We start from the raw sequence: 12582 nt of genomic DNA, 5'->3' as shown, positions 1-12582 counted from the left end.
AGGCAACCCATCATTGTTTTTCTCGTTCACCCTCCCTTTCCTTGTCTCTAAAAATAAAGTGTTTTTTTAAAAAGCAAAGTGTAGGGATAAGAATGGGGCTGTGAAGTTTCACTGAAGCTTTACTTTAGAAGGACTCAGGCAGGAATAACTGGAGAAGCTTAGGTAACTAATCCTTGCCAAGCACCTGTAATGTGCTCAGTGTTGGGAATCCAAACAGCTGATGAAGTTTTCTTGCAGAAGCTCAGCCAGCCACCTGGAGGCTGAGCAGCACCCCAGGTGATCAGACGCAGGCACTGAGCCACTGAGCCTCGCCAAGAGAGTTCTCAGCAGGGAGAGCAGTCCCTGTCAATGAATGCAACAGGATGAAGAGATGGACCAGGTTAAATCTGCCCAGAGGTGAAGGGACACTTCTCTGGAAGCTCCCTGTAAAGTGGATGTTAGTTACACAAAACCCAGCCCTGTGCGCTCTTGGCCTTGTCGGTAGGTTCTCTCAGGAAGCCACACTGATGGGCCACCAGCTCTCCTGAGACCTCTGGCCCCACACCATCTGGGTGTCCCTGGTTTCAGATTGTGGACATCCGCACTAGAGTGACTGGCCTGAGTGAGCAAGAACTAGGCCCCCGGGGTGGCAGAAAAGCAAGGACCCAGCAGAACTGTGAAGCGATTTGGCCATTTCTGGCCATGTTACACGAACAGACTCAGTCCAAACATTCCAAGTAGCTCTGGAGCAAAGTTTTTCCGACAACCTGAAGGAAAATAGTACAGCAATGGACCTTGTTAATGATCTGAGATCTCCCCCAGGGCAGTAAGCCCAGACGGACAGAAAATGCTTCTGCGGCCCAGAGTCAGCGGGAGGCACTAGGTGGAGAAAGCCATAGCCTCCTCCTCTCTGAGCTTGGCCTTACTGATGGGGTCCCTTGGCAGCATCAACTCTTGAATCATGGTGTACATAGGACATTGCATGGAGAAGCAGTTTTTCTGGAGGAGAAAAAGGAAGGCTGGTTTGGTATGTGACAAGAGATGGAAATAGGTTCTCTGGAACAGGACGGGTGAGGGGCTGGGGGATGTGGACAAAAGGCAGAGTGGGTGTGACTGCTTGTCTTGCACCAAGACAGATGGAAGTTACATTGTGATCAAAAGAACCAGGGCAACCACAGACCTGCCTTGGAAACAGGAGGGCACAGAAGCTGCAGGATAGTGATGGGGACTCACCGCCAGAGAGAGCCACAGCAGCCCCACGGGACCCTTGGACATACTCTTGGACTTGGAGAACTGTGCCTGGTACTGCACTACGATGAGGAAGCCCTCCAGCCCCACCTCAGTGATGCGGTTTCCTGGTCAAAGAAGCAGACAAGGTGCCTCAAACCACCACCCTCACAGGACACCCTTGACAGCCTTACTCCACAACAAGCTCCCAGCTCTCCAGCCCAAGACTCCTAACCTAGCCCTTCACCCCAACTCTCCTTCACTTCTCTGACTCCGTCTGAATGAACTCCCTCAGCCTTTTTATTTTCCAACCCCCATTTCTCTCTCTCACTCCCCTTGTTACCCTCAAATTACCCATCTCAGGGCCTGACTTCCTGTCACCCTAAAGCCCCTGCAGAAGGACCTCTGACACCATGATGTGCAACCATGGGAGAACCAGGCTGTACTCTGGGGTACAACCTCAGGGTGGGGGCACCCTTGGGGCAGAATGGGGCCCAAGGAACCTCATGACAGGAGAGCAGAGGTAGTTGGCACACATACGGAGGAGGTTGAGGTGCAAAAGGACCTTGTTCCCAGGCATGAAAACCTTCCCATCTCGGTGTTCCACAGGCTCCAAGAGAGGATTGACCATCTCAGTGGTTTCAGCCACCAGCTGCTAAAGTAGAGTACTAATTGCAGCAGAGGATAGGGGAGCTGGTCAACAGGCCATTCATTCACTCAACATGCATGTTCTAAGAGCCAGCTATAGTCCAGGCTCTATCTATCCTAGGTGCCGGGGATACAAAAATAAATACACCCATGCCCTCAAGAAGCAACTGGGGTGGAGGGCGGGTGCAAAGGGTGAAATGGTAATACCGTATCCGTGACAAGTGGCAGAGGCAAACTCAGAGTACTGTGAAAGCACAAAGCAGGGACTCCCAGCCCAGTCTCCCAGACTGGTGACCTGAAGTTTGAATGGTACGTGGTGGACACCAGATGAAGATGAGAGGAAAGGTGTTCCGGGCAAAGAAAACAGGTGGTCAAAGGCCTGAAGCAATATGTCAAACTCGGGTTTTACTGTTTCCTAAGGGCTAGAGCACTGGGGCGGGTGATTGGAGGGACAGGTGAAGTCAGGATGAGAAAAAGGTGCCACAGTCTTTGGTGAGAAACAGCAGCCTGGATCCAAAGGGGACAAGAGAATGAGAAGCAGCCTCACCGCCTTTCTCCACCCAACTGTCCCCTTTGTAAGATCTTGTGAAGGTGCCAGAGAAGCCTCCTAAAGAGGAAGCAGCATTCCCTGTTTAAAGCAGGGGAGGTCTGATGGATAGCCTTCCTGCAGCAGCTGACTCCACCAACAGCTGGAGAGCTGGCAGCTATGGTTGGCAGTCCGGGAAGCAAGGAAAAACTGGCCCAAGTTGAAAGGGAAAAGGCGGGCTCCAGAGCAAAGGAGAGAGAGTCTGAAGGAGCCTTGCACAGGGTGGGGCAGCACTGTGGCTATGAAACATCCTGCCTCCCTGGCAGCTGCTGAGAGGGGCGCTGTTCCCAGGGCAGAAAGGCCAGCAGGGCCAGCAAGTGGTGGTGCTAAGCCAATGGCCTTTTGGGAAGCAAACTGATTGGAGACAGGATAAAAAGTGTGAGCTAATCAAGAAAAAGAGGGCCTCCTCAAGCCTGAAGGGAAGACAAGGAGGCACCGTTACCCCCAGCAAACCCGGGGATGGGGCTGTGTCCCAGAGACATGCTCCCTAGCCCCCGGCCCCCGCAGCCTACCTCTGACTCCAGGAGGATGCTGCGCTTCTCTTTGCTCCCAGTCTTTGGCCCTTTTCCCTTGATCGGTTTCTGCTCAGGGATGGTTACCTCTGGAGCAGAAAGAGGAGCCAGAATGCACAGTGCAGACCTCTAATACCAGGCTCCCCTGAGAGAAGGGCTGGGCGAGGAAGGTGACTTTTCAAACTGGGTTTGGGTGCAATAGGAACAGCTGCAGGGACCCCCAGCTGGAGGGAGGTCCTCTCCTGAGGGCAGGATCATGGGGTTCCAGCCCAGGGAAACAAGTGTGGGGTGCAGTGGTCAGGATGTGGGGCCAGGCGGGGCTTTCCACATCATCTCCCAACAGAAGGAAACAGATTCAGAGGGACATGCCCAGAAGACTAGCTCACCCCTCCTGCATCGCACCCCATGCTCCTTCCTCCTAACCAAGATGCCGCAGAGGAGTACCAGCACTTACTCCCCTTGCCTGCCTTTGTAGAGTCTTCCTTCTTTGGGGTCCCTTGTGTGGGTGACTGCCCAGACCCCGACTTCTCCTCTTTCTTCACCACTTCCTGTGGAGGATATAAGAAGACCAATTAAAGTCCTCCCTCCATGGGGAATGGGGAACTGGTTGGGAAGAGGCCAGTGTTAGGACCCTGGACCTGAAGTGGGACTTCGAAGGCCTTCTTCCCTCCCCACTCCACCAGTGCACCGTGGAAGTTTCCTCTCTGCTCATCTCAAGAGTGCCCAAGGCTCTCTTCCCACAGCACACCTACCCCTGACTTCTCCTTTTTCTTGCCCAGGCTCTTAGGGGTCTTCACTGTCTGCATCTTATCTGTCTTGTCCACCAGTGCAACACTGCTGGCTCCCGCCAGCTGATTCTTCTCACGGTCTGTTTTGGAGTCCCCATGTCGAGAGGAGGAAGGCTGTGCTCACAGAGGGGAGGAAAGAGAGGCACAAGCCAGTGCCCCTTGCCTAGGGAGGGGAAGCCTTGTGCCTGGGTGGCAGCCCTACTGGCAGCATCCCGCCCCCCATCTGCCTGCCTAAATGCTAAAGTAATCTGTTTGGGGCTTCTAGGGGTTGAGAAGAAAGGGCAGAGGGACTTGGGAATAAGCTGGGTGGGGCGGGGGTAGGGGTGGGAGTAGGGGATCGGACTCTCACTTTGTTCTCAGTGCATTTACATGCATTAAGTCATTTAACCCTCTCAACAATCCTGTGAGTAACACGCCAAGACCACAAGCTGGTACCTCACAAGGGATTTCAGGGTCTAGCAATCCAGATCTATTCCTTTCTCTTAACCAATACATTCTACTGCCCGTGAAGAGGTTCTGCAGTGAGAGCCCAAACATTTGCTAGGCCTGTGCAGAAGTCACACAGCAGGACAATCGCGGCAGAAGGCAGGTTGTGACATGGCTAGCTTGCTGAGAAACATCCGCCTAGGAAGAGGCTGAGGGCTGCTCACCGACCGCAAGCGCTCCTGAGTCCCCTTTTCCAGCAGGAGGCGGCGCCGCTCCACCACCTCGGTGTGTGTCAGCTCAAAGGGCCGCAGAACCTGGGCCAGGTGGCACTGCGCAGTCAGACGCCACCTCGCAGCCGGGTCCACCCAACTAGCCCGTCCAGTCAGCAGACCCACCTCGGCTAGCTTCAGAGCGCCCTTGTCCTGGATGCGGTTGTGGGCCAGGGACAGCCAGAGCAGGGAGCGGTTCAGCCGGAGGCCCTGGAGGGAGGAAAGGTGCATGAGCCCTCGGACCTGAGCCCTGAGGCTCCGTGGGTCTGACCCCCGCTGCGCGCACGTCGGCAATGTAACCAGCGCCCTCGTCCCCGATGTGGTTGAAGCCCAGGTTGAGCGAGATCAGGGTTCGGTTGCAGTTGTGCAGTGTGGACAGAGCCTGGCCTAGGAGCTGCGCCCCGTGGTCATCGATGTTGTTATTCCTCAGAGACAAGTGCGCGATCCTAGGCAGTGGGAAGGGGAATGAGGGTCACTAGAAACATGGGGTCCTGAGCGTGCACTGGAATCTTAGGGAACTTGGGGGCATGAGGAGGGCCACTGGGTCTCAGATTGGGGGCGTAGGAATTCAGGGAGCCTGGGGAGGTGCACCAGGGGACTAGGGATGACTTGCAATAAGGGCAGACCCAGAGAAAGGGAGTGGGGGAAGGAGTCTCACCTGCTGTCCTGTGCCATGAGCTTGTGATATGATTGCTCTGGCAGTGGGTTCCCCTCCAGAGACACCTTCCTGAGGATGGGGTTGGTCTGAGAACCAGGGAGCACCACTGAGGCCAGGTGAAGAAAGCGGGCAGAAAGGAAGTGTGGGGCTCTGAGGAGCAGCTTGGAAACAAAGTCAAAGGATGGATCCCAATATAGGAAATTATATGAGAATTTTTAATTACATAAGAACTAAATGTAATTTAGTTCTCCAGACTAAAAGTCCAAAGGTGTGGCCATGCAAAGGGATCAGATCACACCCCAGAATTAGTGACCTCTAAAGTTCCAGTACAGTGACCTCTAGAATGACTCCAAGGATCCCCACATCCTAGTATCTATACCCTTGTGTAATCCCCTCCCCTTGAGTGCAGCTGGACCTAGTGATTCATGTCTGATTACCAGAATCTGGCGACAGTAATGGGATGTCACTTCCAAGTTTAGCTTACGAAAAGGACTGTGGCTTCAACCTTGGATGTTCTCTAGCACTCCCTGGGTCACCATGAGCTGCCATGTGATGAGAGGGCACTCAGGCTGTTTACAGTGGGCTCCCACCCCGCTGTGGACACACAGCTATGTATCAGCAGCCACAAAAGTCAGCTTGGAAGTAGATGCTGCAAACCCAGCTGAGGGGACCGCAGCCCCAGCTAACAGCTTAACTGCAACCTTACCAGTGCCTGAGCCAGAAGCACCCACTATACTACATCCAGATTTATCTCAAAGAAACTTTGAGATAATAAATGTCTGTTGTTTTAAGCCATTAAGTTTATAGGTGATTTGTTATGCAGCAATAAATAACTAATATATGGCCTGTTCACAAGGCAGTGACTTCTCCAATATTGCTTAGAGAACAGAGGCCGTTTTCTAAGTCACAACAAAAATTGAACTAATGACTAGAAATTTCTCTTTCAAAATTTTCTCCCATGATATATTATCATTGCTTAACCCTTCAGTCTGGCTCATCTGTCATCTAAACGATTATATTCATTTTAAATTATGTTTATTATGTCAATGTAACTTATTTTTACATATTAAATAAATTGTGTAGTTATTTTTCTGCTGGCTAAATTGTGTCTAATTACCATGAGAATAAAACAAAGTTCCATGGTATTCTATTCAGAGTGTTAAGGACCTCCAGCTGAAGACGATTCAGTCCCACAAGAATCGTCCGTGCCACCCATGGAAGGAAGACAGACAAGCCAGTGCATAGGGCTGAGGGTGTGATCTGAGAAACGAGAGCAGTCAAGGGGGCAGGGGGAGCCTTGAGAAGGAGCAAGGAGTGGCAGCCAGCTCTGTCCTTTATACAGCAAACCACACCTGTAGTTACACTACCTCCCACCTTGCTCCTGCTCCTCCTTCCCTAACTCCCTGCCTGCGCCCCTCCTGCTCCTCCTTCAAGGCTCAGCTCCCCACCACCTCCTCCAAGCAGCCTTCCATGTCACTGTGCCCCACACCCATAGGGTAACACTACTTCTCTGCTCCCACTCCCTCCCCCCATGAACCACTTTTTTGCCACCACAGTCCCCACATCGTCCTGCAGTATCTCATCATAAATCCTTCTCCCTCCCTCACTGGACTGCCAGGTCCTGGAGGATAAAAACCAGCCCCTAGTACTGTGTCAGGCCCCAGCCCTCAGAGAACAAGGGAAAAACTCCAGGGAGAGTGTCGTGGTAGGACTGATGGAGAGGAGAGGGATGAGGCCACAAAGATCCGGCCCCTTGGGCACTGGTGTAGGCAGAAAAAGGAACTCTGTGTTAGATGGGAGCTTCAAAACCCACCAGACACCAGCTGAACCCCATTTCCATAGGGATGCCAGCAAAGGCCCTTAGGAGCTGGGACTTGCCACTTGCCCCCCCCCCAAACTACTCCCTCTGACCACCCCCACTCAGCCTGGCTACCAGGTATGGGGGGGCCTCCCAGCTTGCCTGTTCGCCTCGGCTGACCTGAGAGTGGGTGAGCAGAGAGGTAGGAGGGCGATGAGTGTGGCCAGGGTCTTATCAGTGAGCCCCACCTTCCACAAGCTGTTGGTGGAAAGCACAGGACACCGCTGGAGCCACACCGCCTTCCCCACACCGTCCTCCCAGCGCACCCTTCCTCACCGCGCCCCACCCCTGCACTTTCCCACCTCCCCAGGATCTGCCCTGTTCCTTCGGTTCTTTCTCCTGAGCCATCACCCACACTGGGCCCTCCCCCTCCCCATGTCTTCTCACTTGATAGCCTGCAGCTGGCTGAGGGGGGGCAGACACTTAGAGAAGATGCCCAGGATCCGATCCTCAACTTTCCAGCCTGCAGAAGGGAGAGGAGGAAGGTCCCTCAGGTCTCGGGAAGGTGCTGGCGGGTGAGGGAGCGGGGCAGGGGAGGGATGCCCACCGCGGATGTAGATTTCCTTCACGGACTTGTCTTCTGGCTCTTGCTCCACCTGGATTGTGGGCCGGAAGAACACGTATTTGCTCTCCAGACTGTTGAGGCTGCAAGAACCCGACAGCCGCTGGTCGTCTAGCAGACAGGGGTGCAAGGAGACGGTGAAGAGGGAGGACCCTGCTCAAAGGCGGCCCGGGAGGGGGATGGCTCCCATGCGTGCGGCGGGGTTGGAGGGTTCAGACGTGTGAGACGCTGGCCGGTCGTCGCTGTGGGGGTTCAGGCCAGGTTCTGCCTGGTTTGGCGGCTAAGCCAGAAGACTCCCCCACCCATCATCCCACCTGCTACTCCCCCCTTCAGCCACTCTGCCCTGTGACCCCGCAGTTCGGCCCTCGGTGGATGGGAGGCTGGGGATGGACCGAGTGGCTGTAGCAGGCACCCCAGGGCTCCACTCACCCAGGGTGGGCTTTTCCGACAAGGAGGCAGATGGGAGAGAGGTTGGGTGCGGGCGGGGCCGCAGGACAACTTTGGGAAAGTCTGTGTAGCCGGACCTGGTGCAGAGCTCGGCGAAGTCGGTCTCGAGGGCTCCAGTGCACTGGTACTCCTCTGCGGGCCCAGGCGGGGGAACAGCAAGGGCAGGGCCCGCATGTCAGTGCCCGCCCTTGTTCTCAACTCCACTGCTCTGTGCTTGGCCTCAGGGTAGGTAGACCCCCCTCTGAGGTGTTGTAAAGACCCACTCTGAAAACTGTGGGAAACCAAGAGCTGGGAGAAAGGACTACCGGGAGGACTGTGTTGGCTCCTCCACCCACCCCGTTGTTCATGGCGGCTTCCATTGGCTCTCAGCTCCCCAGGGGGGCTCTGTCTCCCACAGCGTGTCCTCAGCCCAGCCTTCTCCCTTGTCCCTTCCTTGCTGGCGCTGCCCAGGGCCACAGGAAGAAAGAAGCCCAAGAAGCCTCAGGACTGTGTGAGCAAAAGAATTAACAACCCAGGAGTACCTCGTCACCCCCATGCCCGGCCCTCAGGGCACCCTGAGGTCCAGTGGAGCAGCAGCTTTCATCTGTTTAGCAAACATTTACACAACACTTACTCCTGTGCTGCACTGTTCAGAATATGTCTCTAAGAGACATCAACTCATTCAAGCATTGTATAAATTCAGACAGATGCCCCTACATCCCACCACTCAAACCTGAGATGTTGAGTCCCCAGAGACCCTGCTTTTTCCAGCTCCCCCATGGGCATCTGGGAAGAAGTGGCTCCTGAATATGGGGAACCTGGAGGCGGAGGGCTGGCTTGGTGCCAGCCTGCTCTTCCAAGGGCCCAGAGGCCTGGCCCCCACAGCAACGCTGCCCAGGATGCAGGCAGGTGCTGCAGGCGCTGTGACCAGAGAACTCCTGCAGCTACAGCAGAGCCCACCGGAGGGTGTGGGAGGATGCGTGCTGGGAAGGTGTGGGGCCAGGACTCAGAAAGATTTGGGGCTGCTGCAGAAAAGGGACGAGGCACATGTTCCTCACATGCCCAGCTACCAGGGCACACAGACACACAAGAAATGTTGGCTGGTGGACAAAGCAGGTGAGAGGAGGCACAGGGGGCCTGGGGGTACCCCTTGCCCAGCTGACTCCTGCACACCACCTGCTTTCCTGGGCTGCTCCCTCTGCTGAGAGAGCCTGCAGCCCTTCCTTGCTTCTTCATGCACTCCACCTTTCTCTACAATGGAGATTCTCAAACTGTAAGAATCACCAGGGGAGCCCATTAAAACAGTTTCTTGGGCCCATCTGCAGAGATTCTGATTGCATAGGCTGGGTGGAGTCCATCAGTTTGCACTTCCAACAAGCTCATGGCTGCCGCCATTGTTGCTGGTCCAAGCCCAGCGCCTTGAGAGCTGCTGCTCTAGAACAGCGCCGCCCAGCGGAACTTCAGGCGACATTGCAAACAGTCTGTGTCTGTGACGGAGCAGAAAGGGCCGCACTTGGGCCTAGCTCCCGCTCCCCTCCGCTCCCACACTCCTTCCCTGGGCTCACCAGTGACCTGGCCTCATAGTTTCTTGAGATACAGAAGCGACCAGATGGGATTTCCTCTACACCCATAAATCTCCCTACATCTGCCCTCACTCCTTACCTCTTTTGAGCCTGACATTTGCCCACCACAGCTCACAATGGCATCTACTAAAACTGCCATAACCTCTGTACCACCCTGTACAGTGTCCCTCTGCAGTCATCACTCCCACCCTCTCCCACCTCTCTGCCCACCTGAGGCTGAGCAGCCTCCCCTGCCAGTCCCCCCTCCTCGGAGATCTCTAATCCTGAGTCCTGAGCCCTCTCTTCCCTCTGGTTGTATTTCCCCCCCTACCCTCGGTGACTCACTTTCATTCCCAGGACTTCAGTACATCCAAATGTCAGCAGGCCCCAAAGCCATACCTCCAGGCCTGACTTCTCTTCAGCACTCCAGACCCAGGTGTCCAGCAAACTAACTGACATCAGCTCATGGAGGTCCTCCCTTACATGCTCCTCCTTCGGGCTTTCCCATCTGCACCTCAGTCCACCCAGTGCCAGTCCAGAAACCTAGGAATCATTCTTGCTGTGTTCCTCACTCTCCTTCCCATGCGGCACCACACCGATTCTTATTACTTCTGCCTCCAAAGTACTTCTCCAAGGAAGCTAATCCATTCTCCCTCATACCCTATTCCAACTACCACTGTCCCTCACCTGGACCATTGAAATTTCTTGTAACCCATCTCCCTGCCTTCATTCTCTCCCCCTTCCACTCCATTTTCCATACAGAGTGGTTGTGTGTGTGCATGTGTGTATTTAATGTAACTGGGTTCTGTCTTGTCGCTCCTTCTGGAAATGCTCTTTCTCCAGTTCTCATGGTTCCCTCCCTTCAGCCACCAGCACTGACAGAGAGGTGGCCCCTGACCAAGGTCTGACAAACTCTTCCCAACTTGTTTTATGGGAAGTCTAGAGACAGCAAGTTCCTGTCCCTCTCTGATGGCAAAACTGGTGACTGTGAATCAAGAAACCTTCCAATAAATTCCCCTTTGTAGAGAATTAATTTGGGTTTGGGCTCTATCACTTGCAACACACAAGGCCACACTCCTACTTATATACTCTTCTCATGGTTTTCTTTTCCCTGAGAACATGCATTCCATCCATGCAGCACTGTGCCTGTCTCATTGTCTGTATTGTACCCGGCCGAACAGCAGGCACCTTCTGGTGTCCTCCCATCATTCCCTGGTCCTTCTTTTCTCATACATGTTATCACATTTCATTGCATTTGTCAGCATCCCAAAGCAGAGTGTGGGTTCTTTAATATCAATTCAGTTCAAACATCTGCCAAGCTGAAATTCAGGAACTGTGATGTCAGGCAAACTGGGATTCATATCGCAAGATGGAACAGGGAGCTCGGCACACAGTGGGTACACAATCTATGCTTGTTGAATGAACACATGAATTTGCAGTTTACAAAACACTTTTTCACCATCAACTCCATTGTTCTCACCTCCTAGGCGGGGCAGGACTCACATTTCCATACTACAGAGAAGTAACATGCCCATGGTCACACGTCTAATAATAGTTACCACTTATAACACTCTCACCTGTGCTGGGAGCTAGCTACAGTCAGTGGAGCCCTTTCCATACAGCACTTCTTTGCACTAGAAATTCTATTATTATTTCCTGGTTAGTCTATCTCGCCCACCAGAGCGTCTTTCTGCACATCCAGTTCAGTGCCTAGCACAACTACAGCGCATCGTCCAACCTGACAAGCCAGAGTCACGAGGGGCTGGCTGGTGGCAGCACATGGAGCCTCAGTCTCAAGGCCTCGAAACCTGATCCCCTAATCTCGCCACCAACGTACCAGGGTTTTTGGGCTCTTCCTCGCCCACCGGGGGCAGGACGGTCGCTGGCTTCTCCTTGGCCCCGCGATCCCCCTTCTTGGTCACTGTGCTGGACGACTTCTGAGTCCCCGGACGCGGGGCCCTGGGTGACGCCCCAGTCGCGCTGACCTCGCCAGACATAGTGGTGCCGTCCGCAGCGACCCTGGGAACCCTCACAGGAGTGAAGAGGCAAAACGAGTGGTGATTCTGCAGGCGGTGTCCGAATAAGAGGTTTCTATTCAGCGTCCACCGGCCTGGCGTGTCCGCAGTGGGTGGGCTCCGCGTCCCTCTCCATGACAACGGCACCAGCTGGGCGAGCCGGTGGAACCTGGTATAACCGCAGAGTGCACGCGGGCCGACAGGGGGCGCTGCCGACTCAAAGCAGGGGTGGAGGCGGAGCCATTGGTGAGTGCGTCCGGCGGGAGCCGGGGAAACAGCGGGGCCAGGGCAGAGCCGTAAGATAGCTGGACGTGGGAGCAGGTGAGCCCCGAAGGACCTGGCCCAGCAAACCCCGTGGGAAGGGAGAGAGCCAAGGCCTGTCCAAGACCTGAGCCGGGGCTGAAAGGACAGGGCTAGACGAGACCAGGAGGAGGTGTGGGGCTAAGGCCAGCGCCCAGCCATCAAAGTCCCCTAGGAAACTGAGTCCAAGAAAGTGAGGAACTGGCTGCTCCTATCAGGGATGGTGTGTCTGAGGAATCTAAGGAGAGTCCCTGTGGGGGTAGATCCTCTCTCTGGGCCCGCCCTCCGAGCCTGTAAGGAAAGGGGTCCTGGTGGAAAAGGCCCAGACAGACCCACAATATTCTCCACTGCATCTACTTGGCCTCCTCAGGTCTGGGAACTTAGTTGATCTGCTAATGAGTTAATGAGGCTGGTAATGCTTTATAGAAACCTTGGATTCAAAGTCCTCAGGTAGTCCAGACCCTGCTGGGCCCCCATTTGAGTATGCCCTCTCCTGTCTGCCTTCCTGCCTCCAGTCTCCACACCCCACTCAGTGCCACTTCCCCAATGCCACCCCCAGCCCTCCCGACCTTTCAGCTTGTCACTGTTCCCCTATAAAAATGCCAGTTTGAGCCCTGACTGGTGTGGCTCAGTGGATTGAGTGCGGGCCTGTGACCCAAAGGGTTGGGGATGCGATTCCCAGTGAGGCCACATATCTGGGTTGTGGTCCAGGCCCCCAGTAGGGGGCGCAAGAAGCAGCCACACATTGATGTTTGTCTCCCTCTCT

At 54.6% G+C, this 12582-nt stretch overlaps 1 protein-coding gene across 5 annotated transcripts; it reads right to left on the bottom strand.

Moving 5' to 3' along the window:
• Nucleotides 1-71: 71 nt before the first annotated feature.
• Nucleotides 72-12498, bottom strand: LRRC71 (leucine rich repeat containing 71). Of its 5 annotated transcripts, none has more exons than XM_028502860.2 (15): nt 11339-12449; nt 7943-8092; nt 7499-7624; nt 7339-7414; nt 7072-7149; nt 5094-5162; nt 4722-4881; nt 4562-4645; nt 4391-4480; nt 3705-3854; nt 3407-3500; nt 2953-3041; nt 1747-1858; nt 1213-1334; nt 72-978 (listed from the first exon to the last, which is right to left on the bottom strand). In XM_028502860.2, exons 1-15 carry the CDS (start codon nt 11496-11498, stop codon nt 859-861), a joined length of 1680 nt encoding a protein of 559 aa, XP_028358661.1. In that variant the 5' UTR covers nt 11499-12449; the 3' UTR covers nt 72-858. The 5 variants fall into 5 exon arrangements, with proteins under 5 accessions (XP_028358661.1, XP_035871536.1, XP_035871537.1 ...); XM_036015643.1 differs by having other exon boundaries at nt 1747-1861; nt 11339-12444; XM_036015644.1 differs by lacking the exon at nt 4722-4881 and having other exon boundaries at nt 1747-1861; nt 5094-5199; nt 11339-12492.
• Nucleotides 12499-12582: the final 84 nt, after the last annotated feature.

The sequence above is a fragment of the Phyllostomus discolor genome, chromosome 14, assembly GCF_004126475.2.
Source record: "Phyllostomus discolor isolate MPI-MPIP mPhyDis1 chromosome 14, mPhyDis1.pri.v3, whole genome shotgun sequence".
In the NCBI taxonomy this organism is placed as follows: domain Eukaryota; kingdom Metazoa; phylum Chordata; class Mammalia; order Chiroptera; family Phyllostomidae; genus Phyllostomus; species Phyllostomus discolor.
This window is presented reverse-complemented; position numbering and strand designations above follow the sequence as displayed.

Excerpts from the sequence above, each read along its gene's own strand:
- LRRC71 (XM_036015643.1), bottom strand. The coding sequence starts at position 11,498 with ATGTCTGGCGAGGTCAGCGCGACTGGGGCGTCACCCAGGGCCCCGCGT. Across the intron at positions 5,163-7,071 it reads CTCTGCTCACCCACTCTCAG|GAAGGTGTCTCTGGAGGGGA; the intron begins GTCAGCCGAGGC and ends CCCCATCCTCAG. Across the intron at positions 3,501-3,704 it reads AGAAAAAGGAGAAGTCAGGG|GAAGTGGTGAAGAAAGAGGA; the intron begins GTAGGTGTGCTG and ends TATCCTCCACAG.